At 41.3% G+C, this 15,486-nt stretch overlaps 1 protein-coding gene across 2 annotated transcripts in view; it reads left to right on the forward strand.

Annotated features, from left to right (window-relative positions):
• Window positions 1-15,486, forward strand: part of LOC135201758 (uncharacterized) — a 127,215-nt gene that overhangs the window by 83,344 nt on the left and 28,385 nt on the right. For both annotated transcript variants that reach the window (XM_064230996.1, XM_064230997.1), the window contains 4 exons: window positions 4,914-5,037; window positions 6,436-6,639; window positions 7,284-7,435; window positions 7,660-7,825. In XM_064230996.1, coding sequence (XP_064087066.1) covers window positions 4,914-5,037; window positions 6,436-6,639; window positions 7,284-7,435; window positions 7,660-7,825 — 646 coding nt within the window. The remainder of the gene's footprint in view (window positions 1-4,913; window positions 5,038-6,435; window positions 6,640-7,283; window positions 7,436-7,659; window positions 7,826-15,486) is intronic.

A 15,486-nucleotide genomic window follows, 5' to 3' on the forward strand; every position in this document is an offset into this window, starting at 1 on the left:
AGTCCAGGCCGAATCTCTAGAGAAATGTCTCCGGTCGAGGGAGATAGTTCTGTCTCTTTGTGTCGAGTTGGGCATTCGTGTCAACTTCGACAAGTCCAATCTAATCCCTTGCCAGATCATGACTTATCTGGGGATTGTTTTGAATTCCCAGATTTTGAGGGCTTCTCCCGCTCAGAAACGGATAGACAAGCTTCTGAGTCTGATCGAAGAATTTTTGTCCTCCGTAATGCAGCCAGTTTCTCTTTGGAGGTCTCTCCTGGGCCATTTGTCATCCCTCATCCAACTGGTTCCCGGAGGTCGTCTCAGAATGAGGTCCCTTCAGTCGACACTTCGCCAGTCATGGGATTTCGTGTCCGAGGACACGATAGTCGCCTCTTCTCCACAATGTCGGAAGGATCTCCGTTGGTGGATGCAAGTTCACCGCCTCAAGTCAGGGACATCTCTTCTTTCGGTTCCTCCGGACCTAATGTTTTGGTCAGACGCCTCGGATCAAGGTTGGGGCGCACACCTGGGCTCCGAAGCCGCTTCGGGCCTTTGGTTAGAGGAGGAGAGGAGCATGTCAATAAATTGGAGGGAACTGAGGGCAGTGTGCCTAGGCCTTCTTTCATTTCAGGAACAACTGTTGGAGTCGGTTGTCGCGATCTTTGTCGACAACACCACAGCAGTCTCGTACTTGAGAAACCAAGGCGGCACACAGTCGGATCTTCTCACTCAAGAAGCCCGATCAATCCTGTGTTGGGCAGAAGACAGGGGGATTACGTTGGTCCCTCAGTTTATCCTGGGCCATCACAACGTCTTAGCAGACGCCTTGTCGAGACCGAACGAAGTTCAAGGGTCGGAGTGGACACTTTGCCAGGAAGTCTTCGACAGCCTCAGGAAGAAATGGCCTGTCACAGTCGATCTGTTTGCCACCCCACTGAATTTTCGGTGCCAGATATTCTTCGCCCCTTACCAGACTCCTCAGAGTGCCGGGACAGACTCTCTTTTGCAGGACTGGGAGGGACTTCAAGCCTATGCTTTTCCTCCGTTCTCTCTGGTGAGGTCAGTCCTCAACAAAGTGAGGGCAACCAAGCGTCTGGATCTCACCTTGATCGCCCCCTTCTGGCCACAGAAGGAGTGGTTTCCCGACCTTCTGGAAGCACTGGTGGAACCCCCCATTCGCCTGCCAGAGAGACCAGATCTTCTCAAACAACCCCATTTTCATCGGTTCCATCAGAGGCTCCACATGCTTCATCTTCATGCCTGGAGACTGTCAGGAGGTTCTCCAAGCACGAAGGGTTCTCCTCCAGAGTGGCACGACAGTTGGCTCTTGCCAGGCGACAATCAACCAGAGTAAATTATCAGGCTAAATGGTCGGTTTACAGACGTTGGTGTAAGTCTCAAGGACATTCAATTTCTAGACCTTCCTTACCGAAAGTAGCGGAGTTTTTAGTTCATTTACATCTTGACAGGGCCCTGTCACCTTCGTGCATTAAGGGTTATAGGTCTATGCTTTCCTATGTTTTTAAGGTAAGGCTTCCTGAGATCTCTTCATCTTATGTCATTAGAGATTTACTTCGATCTTTTTCCCTATCTCGACCCAGGCCGCAGTGTTCGCCTCCGACATGGGACGTTAACAAAGTCCTTCAAGCCTTAAGGTTCCCTCCGTTTGAGCCTCTGAATTCTGCCAAATTTAGGGACCTCTCTTCTAAGACACTCTTCCTTGTCTCACTGGCTACAGCCAAGAGGGTGGGTGAACTGCAAGCACTCTCTTTTCTGGTTGCCAGATCTGGACAAGACATGATTTTGTCATACCTTCCTGAATTTGTCGCAAAGACTGAATCGTCTGATAATCCCATTCCCAGGTCTTTCGTACTGAAGTCGCTGGTCGACTTTGTTGGTAATTTAAATGAGGAATTAGTTCTTTGCCCTGTTAGGGCGCTCTCATGTTATTTACGCCGCACGAAGGACATTCAGGGTCGTCCCCGTCATCTGTTTGTTTCACCCCGAAATGTCAAGAGACCTATTTCAAAGAATGGTGTATCCTTTTTTCTCAGAGATCTGATCGTTAAAACTGGTGGTTCGGCTGCTGGGAAGACCAGACGCCGAGAGCACACAGTATTAGAGCAGTTGCTACATCAGTAGCTTTTATGAAGAATGTCTCAGTCGCCAAGGTGCTTGAGGCGGCGACTTGGCGTTCTAATTCTGTTTTTGCCTCTTTTTACTTGAGGGATATTTCTCTAGTTCTAGGCGACCTTCGTTCTTTGGGCCCGTTGGTGATGGCAGGACAGGTCGTCAGACAGGAGAATTAGGTAGTCTTCCTGTTTTACGTTTGGTTGCTACCTGTATATTATTCATTAATTTTTTTTTTTTTTTTTTTTTTTTTGTATATATTTTTTGTTTTTGTATTATAACCCATGGCAGTTTTTGACGTAGTTATAATGGGAATTAGGCAGTTTGGTATTTAGGTGTTTTTGATGACAAGGACTGACTGCTTGGCAACTCATGCTGCTTCCATTTTCAGTGTGAAATGGTTCCAGCCACTGGGTTGTCGGCACTGGCGACTACGCTTCTCCCAGAGTCGATGCTGACCTAGGACTAGCCACTGGTTCGCTTGTCCTGACGACTCCTGCTTCTTCCACTGTCCTGGACAGGGAATTAGTCGATGGATCGTCTGCTGTCATCTGGTGACTCGCTCACCATCTACTTTTTGTCTCTCCTGTCTTCTCAGAGTCAGACACTCGTGGAGATCAGGCGACATTTAGTAGCCCTGAGTTTCTTGTTAACGAAGTCGGTTGCGTTGATACACCCCCGATGATCGTGTAACATGAGACCAGGTTGGACTGTCAGGCATTCGTCCTTCGGGACTGAATCGCCTTTTTGCTCCACGCTCCTTTCTCTTGGCACCAGAAAGCTCGAGTTAGGAGTTGCTCATGAGCCGATTCGTTGCTGGCGACTTCGGGTTGCGTTGATACACCCCCAAGGTTTGCTTAGCTTTGAATCGCCCAGACAGTCCAGACACTCATCCTTTAGGGAAAGAATAGTGCTTGATAGTCTTCAGGGTGCAGCCTTGCTGTCCGCAATTCGTCTGACTGGTCACCTGGTCGGTCACCTGACTTTAGTACAGACGGACTGACTGTGCACTTACTCCTTGTCCTGTGCTACCGCAGTTGGTGGCATTATGGTAGGAGACTTTGAGTTGTTAGTATCTTTGACCTTGGGTTGAGTTTTGACTGCCTATGATATATATTTCTTTGTTTGTTTTCTCCTATTCTGTCCGAAGGGGAAATTGTATTCAGATTCCCCCCTCCTTTTCAATGTGGTTAATCGGGCTAGATAAATTATATTAAGGTAATGTTTATTAATATGGAATTTTTATTCTAAAATTAATATTAATAATACTTACCTGTATAATTTATCTAGTCCCACCCATCCTACCCCACGATCTGCCTATCACAACTGATTTGAGGGAAGGTTTTCGTATCTGTCAACGACAGTGTTGCCAACTGGCGGACAGAATAGGAGGTAACAGGGTTGCCAATGTGGTAAATTTTGGTGCGGTTTTTGGGGATTTAGGGCTAGATAAATTATACAGGTAAGTATTATTAATATTAATTTTAGAATAAAAATTCCATTTTCCTTACGTCCGCGCGGTAACTCTTCCGAAAAAATCATACGTGCGATTGTGGTAATGTTTGCACCATTTTAAATTAGCCGTTACATAAAGTTTTATATATGAAAATGTGCGCAATTTAATGTAGAATACAACGAAAAATAATTGAAGGTTGTAGCTTTTTTCATTTTTGAAATATTTGCATATAAATCACGATAAATAAAAAAAAAACCACGTTCGGTCAACTTTGACTCTACCAAAATGGTCGAAAAAAGCAATTTTTTATGTTTTAGTAATATTCAATCATTTACCTTCATTTTGCAACAAATTGGAAGTCTCTAGCACAATATTTTGATTTATGGTGAATTTATGAAAAAAACTTTCCTTCCCTCCGCGCTCGGATTCTCCGCCATAAATCTCCGAATTGCGTACTTCGAATTCTCAGAAAATTTGCTCCGTTTCATATTAGGCATTTCATAGAGTTTTATATATGAAAATGTGTGCAATTTCATGTAAGATAAAAGGAAAAATATTTGAAGGTTGTAGCTTTTCTCATTTTCGAAATATTTGCATATAAATCACGATAAATAGAAAAAAAACCATGTTCGGTCAACTTTGACTCTACTGAAATGGTCGAAAAATGCAATTGTAAGCTAAAACTCTTACAGTATCATAATATTCAATCATTTTTATTCATTTTGAAACAAATTGGAAGTCTCTAGAACAATATTTAGATTTACGGTGAATTTTTGAAAAAAACATTTTTTTACGTCCGCGCGTTACGAATTCGTACATCATTTTGTGATAATATTTTCTCTGTGTTGCTTTTATCGTTTTACAATGTATTATATATCAAAATGATTGCAATTTAGTGTACAATACAACGAAACAAAAAAGAAACTCGTTAGCTTTTACCGTTTTTTGCACAGCGTGATTTTAATTCAATTATGTATGATTTTTTTTTTTTTCTACCATATATCCCATTATTTACATATGATAATGATATTATTTTTCATTTCTGATGATTGCATACTAAACTTCAGGCAATGACAAAAAACGGAGCCAAAAATGAACTCTTAATCTTCAAAACTCAGCGCGCTGTGATTTTTTGAAAAAATTATTTTTTCCGCTTCCGCGCTCACTCAAAACCGGCTCCGGCATTCGGGGGAGTTTTCGATTTTTACCGCTTTGGCGTTTAAGGGTTAATAGTGTAGTTAATTTAGATGATAAGGATGTGTCAGTTTATTTGCATCTGCTAAGGCGTATGTTAGATGAATATGTATGTCATTGTTTTATTTTTTTATTTTTGTTTTTTTATCAGGTAAGAACAGCAACCATTGAAAGGATGGGTGGTCATGATCCCACTGATGAGCAGGATCAAGAAGAGGAAGAGGATGATCTTGATTTAGCGAATTTCTTGACGTTGGATTCTGTAGGAGAAGATGGTAAGTATTTTAATCCTTAACAAAGGGGTCATGGTAAATGTGACCAGGACTCTCAATATCTTCTCTTCAAATTTGCATGAAGTTGTGTAATGCTAAAGTGAAATAGTGTGGAATAGTTTATCTAGTGCAGTTGTAGAATCTTCTGACCTCAAGGTTTAAGCAATAAATAAACTTATTCCTGCCTTCTGCTGGTGTCTCCTGAATTCAGGTGTTAGTTTTATTTTCTATTCCTGCATATTTATTTATTTACCACCTTTGCCTATTACTTGGCTCTCTCTGCTGGCTGATTTCCCTTGGGAGCCCTCTTGGGTTAATATTCTGCTGCAGTGAAATATCTTCTAAAGGTTTAATTTGACATTATTAGTAATGAGCTCGGAATTTGGAGAGAGAAAACTAGGAAATTATAGGAGTATGTTGTTATCTTCATTTGCTGTGCTGTTATTTAAAGAATTAACAGGTTTACAATACATAATTAGTCCATTACTACTTGACTATTAATTCAGCTCCTAAACATGCATGTAAATTTCAGTTAAGATACCACTCAGTAATAACGTCCAGTCACATGACCAGCTATGTTGACTTTTGTCTGTTTGATGGGCGTAATGCATGAATCAGATTGAAGTGAGAATAGTAGAAGTATTTTGTTTTATTGTTAATGCTGGTTTTATTTATATATATGTTAGGTATATATTTCTGTAAAGTAGAGATTTTACATATTACTTCCCATATCAATAACAATTTTTAAAACTAAATTACTTCCCATATCAATAACAATTTTTAAAACTAAGGAAGATCAAGTTGTAGATTAATGGCTTCAACTTTTTTATGAATTATAGATGTGGCTGTTTTGTCAGAAACATGGATGGGGTAGGGGAATACTGTTAGTGTTTTTATGAATTATAGATGTGACTGTTTTGTCAGAAACATGGATGGGGTAGGGGAATACTGTTAGTGTTTTTATGAATTATAGATGTGACTGTTTTGTCAGAAACATTGATGGGGTAGGGGAATACTGTTAGTGTTTTTATGAATTATAGATGTGACTTTTGTCAGAAACATGGATGGGGTAGGGGAATACTATGTGTTTTTATGAATTATAGATGTGACTGTTTTGTCAGAAACATGGATGGGGTAGGGGAATACTGTTAGTGTTTTTATGAATTATAGAAGTGACTGTTTTGTCAGAATCATGGATGCGGTAAGGGAATACTGTCAGTGTTTTTATGAATTATAGATGTGACTGTTTTGTCAGATACATGAATGGGGTAGGGGAATACTGTTAGTGTTTTGATCATTTTAAATGGCAAACCACAGATTTTGTGTTTTTCATGTTTACTATTTCAATAAAATAATACCGTTTTAGATGCAAAGAAAGTTCATAAGGTTTACTTCAAACAGATGATGTTGGATCAGAACATGAAGAAATAACTGGGGGATTAGATGGAGAGGAGGCTGCAAAGGAAGCTGAAGGAAAAAAAGGGAAGCAATCTTCAGGATCCAGATTCAGAAGGGGCATGATAGATGATGATGAATTGTCGACAGAAGCTGATTGGGACAAAGAACAATTAGATGATGAAGAGGTCGAAGAAAATGAACCAGTTGGTATGTGTCAAAAATTTTTTGTACTGAGAGAATCATGAATCATTACTCAGTGTAGTTTAATTTAAAATTCTTATAAGGCTGTAAAAGAAAAAATGCTCCATGATCTACAAAATGTGGACCCAGTTTTCTTTCGCTAACAGCAGTAGAGATTCTATCTTCATGGAAAGTCCTTGTCTGAAGTTTTTGGAGGTGCTGCAGACATTCCTGTATTTATCTCTTTTATTAAAAGGTGAAGATTTGTAAAAAGAGATAATTAATTATATGTTTGAACTTAATTAATTATATGTTTGAACTTAATTAATTATGTTTGAACTTTTTATTTTTAATTTGCTAATGTTTATATTCCTATTTTCCTAATTCATGTTCATAATTTATTTTCTACAAAACCAAGAGTGTGTGGTGAATGACTTAATGAAATGAGTAATAGTGTAACTATTGAAAGTTTGGTAAAATGATGGTTTACAGTGTTCATCTATATATATCTTGTCATCTCACCATTTGTCACTTTTAATTCAAAATGTTAGGGCTATATCTTTGAAAGTTTCATCCTTTCATAGGGCTATATCTTCACAAGTTTCATCCGTCCATCTATCTGCTTGTAAAAAAATAAATAGATAAAAGAAAGAAAACCATTTCAATTTCAGGAACCGAGTATGTGAATCGTATTGAAGTTTATTTCTGCAGTTTATGTTCCAAAGTCATTCGTGCTGACACTTCATTAGGCTCGAGAGCAGTTCAGCGCCATTGTAGATCTTTTGATCATCTTGCTAACTATCGGGATGCACACCCAGCTGAGGTAAGCAACTGTTGTATAACTTTGTCTTCTCCATATTGAGATCCCTTTTTTTATATTAATTACACTGGTTCATAATTGTTGTTATGGCAGTTGTGGTAGAAGTCAACTTGAAAATAGAAAAATACAAAGTGAGTATGATTTGTTATTTCCTATAAATTTAAGATAAGATCATTCTACTTTTATCATGGTAGTTTAACTTTTCCTTCTTTTTCATATCTTCTTAGGAACCGATTTCGAGCGGGGAAGAAACAGATGACGAGAATAGTACCAAAGTTGAGAAACAGGAATGTAAACATGGGGAAAGAGATGAAGCTGAACAAGAAATGGAGGAAGATCCAGAACAAGAAAACTTTTGGGAAGAAGTTAATAAAAGTCTTGACATGCTGCAAGGTACGCTAGAAGAATCCAGCAATTTAGTCTTTGAAATTCAAATTTTATTCATTGGACAGCCTTCATGTTTGAGCTATTTGACTTTGAAAATCTAAGGCGAGGAAACATTGAGAGATAAAGGACTTGCTCTTTGAACAGTATTCTTTGCCATTCGGTTATCTTCAGAAGAACGTTCATGTGAAGAAACATCCCCCTTTAGAAGGATACACAAATTCTAAAGATACAAACAGAAATTTCATTAAAAGTTCAGCTTCTTCAGGAAGAATTCTTTTCTTGGTAGTTCATGACTTGCAATGTCCATTACTTGTGTGTTGGCCTCATAAAAATAGTATAAGTTGTGTCAAGTAACTTAAATATCAGAAAAGAAATGAACTACAGGCGGCTCTAGGTTAGCAGCAGGGGTTCCGTTCCTGGCCGCCGATGCTAAGCAGTTTTAAAGTCTACGGCCGCCGCACACCTTTTGGAATATTAGACCAGTTAACAGCGCCCTAGACCAGTCAAACGGCACTGTAATCCTGCAGTAGCGCAATAAGTAAAATGCTATTTATGCTGTACGTATAGTACTATAGAATTTACTGTAGCAAATTACCATACATTATAATATTATAAATACTGTAAAGTGAAGAAAGGCCTACCTTTAATCCTTTGGGTGTCGAGAGAGTGTAAAGATATAGTAAGGTTTTATACAGTGTACAGGTAGCTGTAGTATTCATTCAAGTTACGATAATTCTTCTTATAATTATCGGATTTTATGAGAGATCCAATTACAATAGCCTAACTTTATCCCATCTTCTAGTTACATAAGTTCAAAAACAGCAAAAGAGAATGACGAAAGTATTGTTTTAACATTATACTTGTTGCATGAACAACCAAACGAGAAACAATTTATTTAAGTACAACCGAATTGGATAACAACGTCCGTTTAGCTTGTATGTCAATCATCGTACTATAGTACACTATTACCATAGTTGTAAGTGACGTTAAGTAGAAAAAAAGTTAAGTATATCTTAGTTTAACCAGACAACTGAGCTGATTAACAGCTCTCCTAGGGCTGGCCCGAAGGATTAGATATTTTTACGTAGCTAGGAACCAATTGGTTACCTAGCAACGGGACCTACAGCTTATTGTGGGATCCGAACCACATTACATGGAGAAATGAATTTCTATCACCAGAAATAAATTCCTCTGGTTCCATGTTGGCTGATCCGAGAATCGAACTTCGGACCACTGGACTGGTAGCTGAGCGCGAAATCCTCTCAGCCAACAAGGGACCTACGTTAAGTAGAATAGGACTGAGATATCTTAATGCAATAACTTTATTCGCTATAGATCAAAAATAATGTAATAACTTTATTCGCTGTATATCAAAGATCAATATAGATTGAAGATCAATAGGGAAATATACTATAGTATTAAATTTAAACCTAGTCATAGCTGAAGCTGAGAAAACTGTTCAAGCTGCTAATGACCATTATCATGCATCGGCAAGAAGGATAAAACTCCAGTAAACGTATGCCAGAAAACACAAACGTAGATAAAATTGAGATAAAATCATTTTAATCAAAACTACTGTGCTTGAGAGAACACTTTTACTGTTTCACGCCAATAAAAGATAAATAACGTGAAGTTCGTATTACTTTGAAATAAAAGAAAACCGTGAACGGAATCATGTATTGTTTTACTCAATAAACGTGCCGCCAAAGTAATCTGTTAACGAACAAAAAAATTAGTTCACAGTCACAATGAGACATATTCAAGTAATATTTCCTCCTAAAAACACGTACTATAAGGAAAAATAACGTCTCATAAGTCAAATATCTAGATATTCCTTTTTGCTAACAAAAAGCAAGGAAATTCGCCTAGAATTGCGTTAAGTGTGGCAAAACAAACTCATATTCGCCATCAGCTGATTTCCAAACCAAAGCATTGGCCGCTCCACGGAATACTGGCTTGGATTTACTGTAGTAATTTTATAATACAATAATATTAGAATAGTACATACAATATTATTGGTTACAGTGAAGTAATGTATAACTTTTTAAAAGATTTATGGAAAAGATGTATATTTACTCTTTCTTCAGTGCTCATCGTAATTTTCGTCACTATGCCATCTACGTATCAGTGAGATCTCAAGCTCATACGGTCGTACTTCAATTTTTTGCTTGCGTAACAAAGCAAAAAATTTACAGAGTTGCAGTTATATTTTGTACTTCTATCCCATGACAAAACAAATAAATTGCAGTGTTGCAAAATTGAATGTATACACGAGTTTTGCCTTTTAAAATCAATTATGCAACAATTTGTAAATATAATTTGTTATAAATCGTGATTTGATGGTATAAATTGAAATATTATTATTCGGGCGCTACTGAACAACCTTTTGCCTTCATCATTTGAAGGGCTGTTACAAAGACTTCTAATGGACATGTGTACGGCCACTGTATCATATTTATGTACAAAAAAAAAAAATACCCTGTAATACATTTTTCATACACATTTTAAACATAAAAGCATGAAAACTTATAACAAAAAGCTGAAGTTTCATTAACAAAATGAGTTATAATTAGCTCCCAAATTAATAAAATATAACCACATGAAGTCTTTGTAATGCATTTTTCGGAACGGCGGCGGACAAGAACGAACATGAAAAAATATATGCGGAGGGCACTTACAAAAGCTGCCATAATTTGTATCATATGTACAAAAATAAAAATGCCCTATATTTAATACATTTTCATACACATTTTAAACATAAAAGCATGAACATTTATAAAATTGACACATCGATCGCTAAATTTGCACTTTTTGAACTATATTTTGGAAGAGCGGCAAGCAGCAGCGGACAAGAACGAATATGAAAAAACATCCTCTGATAATGTAGAGGGCAGTTACAAAAGCTGCCTTTGTATCATATTTATATACAAAAATAAAAATACCCTATATGTATTATATTTTCATACACATTTTAAACATAAAAGAATGAACATTTATAAAATCAACACATCGATCGCTAAATTTGCACTTTTTTGTACTCGATATTTTCGGAAGAGCAGCAGGCGGCGGTTCACAAGAACTAACATGAAAAAATCATATTTATATCATATTTATGTGCAAAAATAAAAATACCCTATATGTAATACATTTTCATACACATTTTAAACATAAAAGCATGAACATTTATGAATCGACACATCCAAAGCTGAATTTGCACTTATTTAACTCTATATTTTTGGCATAGAACAGCGTCAGGGGCAATAAAATTTGTTAATATAATTTGCATAACCTTTAAGGTTAGAACGGTTTTTCTACAATGTATGTACTCGTTAGACATAACGGCGCTGTTAACCAAAAATTGTGCCGAAAAATACCTAAAAGTACCTTAATTTTTTTAAATTAATATTTTTGACGACAGCCGTAAAAACCAATTCGCCGCCAAGTGATTGCACCATTAACCGCGGGCTGCCTGTATATGAAATAAATGCAGTGTAGTAAAATTTTCTTGAAATCTTCACGTCCATAATCGGTTGAGTACAGTGATTAAATGCTTGGAAAAGCATCAAATAATGCACACAATCCCAATTAACCCCTTCTTTACCGGGTGGGTGAGCAGAATGTAAACATTGCGTTCGCTGCCGAACTGAATCTCTCGGTAGTGACTCCAGTTTGGAGGGGTGCCGATCGTAAAAATATTTGCCAAAAATACACTAATTAAGACAGGCTACTGAAATTATCGGGTATTATTAGCACTATAATAACGCATATTCTCTGTTAGTTTTATCATCCTACAGGGAAAATAAATGATTTTATGAAAAAAAAAAATGTGAAACTCAGTGTCCCTTGTACAAGGGACACTGGTGGTCGGTGAGAAAACTACAGTCTTGAATAGAAATTCGGTCTTACAGAATGTTGGTATATCGCACCTGGAACATGCACGTAAAGTATTATCAAAATAGAACAGTAAATAAGCACGTAATAACAAAAAAAAGAGCAAAAACTAAAGCAAAAGCCCCGCCAATAAATATGGAAATCGCAAATTTTATAGTATATCTTTCAAAAATTGGTCATGTCATTTTCTACGTTTTCTAAGATTAGTTTCATTACAGAAAACAACTTTAGGGGCATCAGGGGTATCTAAACTAATTTTTCAAGTTTCTTGTCCTCAGAAAAAATCGCTTTTTCGCTTTTTCTCTGGTTTGGTTTTTTATATATAAAGTTACTATAAGGCTTTATTTTTACCTTCATTTATCTGGTGTTCATATCTTTTATTTGTAAAATGTAATAAGTGAATAAATAAATAAATACAGGAAATGATGATACAACTGATTTTATACTTGGGTAGAAGTTATTACATGTTTACGCTTGTCTGGTTTTGTGACTTTTTGTTGAGACGCAGTTCATCTGTCACCTACACACTACTATAAGCAGTAATAATATTTTTTTGGGTTCATCATACGTCTGGCATCGTGTCATACTGTTTATTTTGCTCCAAACTCTTCAAACCGAAATTACAGAATGATTGGAAGTCCCTATCTGAAAAGAGGAGTTTTGGTGGTACTATGCGTACCACCTTTATGCACCCGGTGCGGTGTAGTAGACTTGAATGGTGGTACCCACCTACCTCCAAACAAACTTTCGGTAATGAAGAGGTTAAGAAATAGAACATAAACAAATATAAACATAGCATTATAATATAAAATTCTAATTACAGTAAACATGACCTAAGTTTTATCTGCTGTGCTTGCTTGTTTCACTGGTAAGCACATCCCTCACTCTATCATGGTTAAAAGGTGACCACTTTCGACCAATATGTTCTTGCATTTGTTCCGGTATGTATACAAACCCTCGGTCCTTTAACAATAGGAAGGTACCTAGCAGCAGCTGAACCAGTCGTAAGCTTCGAACAAGGGGGTTCGGTAGTTAACTACTTGTCCGGCAGTTGGCAGTCCGCTCAACTGCGAGGAGAGAAGTCACTTTGCTTTCGGCCGCGCCAGTGGATGGACGTGCTACTTCGTCTCTGCCCGCTTCTATCGTATGCTCGGTTTGCTTCACTGGGTGAAGACTTTTTTGCTTTTCCTTTTACTTGTGTGCTATTGCAAGGATAAAAGTAAGTGCGTGTGTATTTTTGTATTCATAAGTGCTTTTTTGCTATGGATATGGAACTACAAGAGCCGGAGAGACCCCCTCGCCCCTCATCAGCCGCAGATTGTGCCCTGGTGTTGGGGGCCATAAGTGTGGGGCCTTCCGATCATCTGTAGAGGTTGATCCTCATGATTTTTGTGTTCAGTGTAGAGGGCGAGAATGCTCTCACACCTAAACTTGACACTTGTATTTTTTGGTCGGAGGAGCAGTGGGAGCGCTATGGGGGGAGGAAGAAACAGCGCAATCCGGCCAAGGAGTTGTCGGAGGTTTCTCCGACTACGCCCTTGGTCACGGACACGTCTTACTCTTTTCTCCCTCCATCTCAGCTCCCTCGTATGGCTCCTTTCCCTTCGGGGGAGGTTTCTCCCTCCCTCTCCAATCTCGATCAGTCGAGCGTGGAGGGGAGGGCGAGATACCCCGACATCCAGTTGTACTCGGTCCTCCGTTCACTTGGGCTGGGAACTGTCCCCCCCACTAACTTACCTGACTTTTCCTTCCTCAGACTTGCTGGCCACAGGGGACGATCTCGGACGGGCCTTATACTCGCTGGGGCTGCAAGGGACACCAACGGTCCAGGGGCTGCTGAGTCACCTGGCGAGAGGGGCTATGCCGGTAACACATGGGCCAACCACCACAACTACTACGACGGTGTCCACGCTGGGCTACGCTGCTCTGCCACACCTGGTGTACACTCAGCACGTAGCCACTGTGACCCAGACAGCCGCTGTGCAGGTACCGCTGCCGGAGGTTTCAATGCCTGCCGTGACGCCGCCACCTGGGTTTGCTGCTCCTGCTACAGCCCCGGTGTCCCAAGAGCTCTCCTCTAGACATGCCTCCTGTGCAGAGGATGCTGCCGGTTCCTGTCCCGCCTCCTGTTCCTGAGTATGCTGCCGCTCCAGCCCTGGTACCAGTTCCTGCCGCCATCGTTTCTGCCCGTGGTGTTGCTGCTCCCACCCCAGGTCCTTCCGGGCAGGTGCAATCAGGCCCTGTTGCTTCGGCAACTGCCCCAGCTCTGTCCTGGATGGAAGACCTGACGGTGGTGCTGAGGAAGCTGACGAAGAAGAGGAGGAGGAGGAAGGTGTCGTCTTCGTCGTTGTCGTCTGCCGCCACTTCCCCTTCAACTTCTAAGGCCCCACAGCCGAAGAAGAAGGAGGTTGCCTCCTCCCCCCTTACGAAGGCGCGTGCTGAGACTTCTAAGGGTCCGTCCCACTCCGGTGGGACAGTTGGGACTTCGTTCGGTCCTCCTGTTCCTTCGGGAACGGGGCCCGTCTCTCCTTCCGCAAGGAAGAAGATGGGGACCGGAGGAGTGCCGGCTAACGGTGGCACCTCCTCACCTGGCACCAGAGGTTCTGCCTTGACACCAGGTACCGTCTCGGCCTCTTGTTTGCGAGAGTCACCGAGTGTACGGTCACCTGCGGGTGACCGGACAGCCAAGACCCAGGCATCCAATTCTTCTCGGTGCCAGGATCCAGGCACGGAGCGGAAGACTGGCGGGGGTCGCTCAGGCGACTCACCAGACCAGCGATCGCTCTTGCGGCGACGAGCTGGTACCCAGGGTTGACGTGACGGTCCCAGACTGCTCGCGGGCTGAGGCAAGGAAGTGGTCCCCTCAGTCGCCTGAACCAGCCTCGGCTGGTCCAAGCGGCGTGACGCGCCGTGAGGACAGGCCTCGCTCCCACCGCGACAGCGGACTCTGCAGGTCCCCTGACCGCCGCCTCTACCGGGACCGGGCGGAGAGGGAGACCAGCAGCAGCTCTTTTGACGCTCGGGACCGTCACTGCTGTTCTCAGTCCAGCCGCTCGACCAGACCTGCAGCCTGATCGCCACCGCAGGTTGGCGATCGCCTGCAGCCCCCTCAGCACACCGGTTCTGCTGATGGGCGTGGGGGAAGCGTCAGGTCTGCCTCTTCGATATCTTCAGCTTCACCGGGAAGAGCGAGGCAACCAGGAGTGAACGCGAGGGCGCGATCCCGCCACGACGCCCTACGAACCTGGCATGGTCCTTGGACCAACCAGATCGTACACGCAAGTGGCAGGAGGAGACCAGGAGGGGTCTGTCGTGGTTCTTCCTGTGGAAGGAGGAGGGTCTCAGGAGGCATTCTCGTTGGGCGGGCTTGACGGTCCATCTCCACAGGATGTAGTCACTCCCGAGATCCAGAGGTCGTTCGCGGAGGTAATTGTGCTTATTCGTCAGCACAACGACCTCGGAAAAGGATCCCCGCTCCCACCTACCGAGCCCACATCAGGCTTGGAGTCATTCTGGTGACCTAAGAAGGAACCCAGGACGACGGTGGGTCTGCCGCGATCAGCCTTGGCTGACAGCATACTGAGCCAAGTGGATGCTCTCGTCTCTGGACAGGAGGGTTCGCTTCAATCCGGTAGGTCTGCTAAGCTTCTTCCTCCACCTCTACCGCAACAGAGGAGCTTCTACGTGCCTTCAGAGGACCCTCTGCCGCCCAAACAGGTTAACCCGGAGCTAGCCAGGCTAACTCCTGGGGGTGTCTCTGCCGCAGCTCCTGTCGG

The sequence above is a fragment of the Macrobrachium nipponense genome, chromosome 28 (genome assembly GCF_015104395.2).
Source record: "Macrobrachium nipponense isolate FS-2020 chromosome 28, ASM1510439v2, whole genome shotgun sequence".
In the NCBI taxonomy this organism is placed as follows: domain Eukaryota; kingdom Metazoa; phylum Arthropoda; class Malacostraca; order Decapoda; family Palaemonidae; genus Macrobrachium; species Macrobrachium nipponense.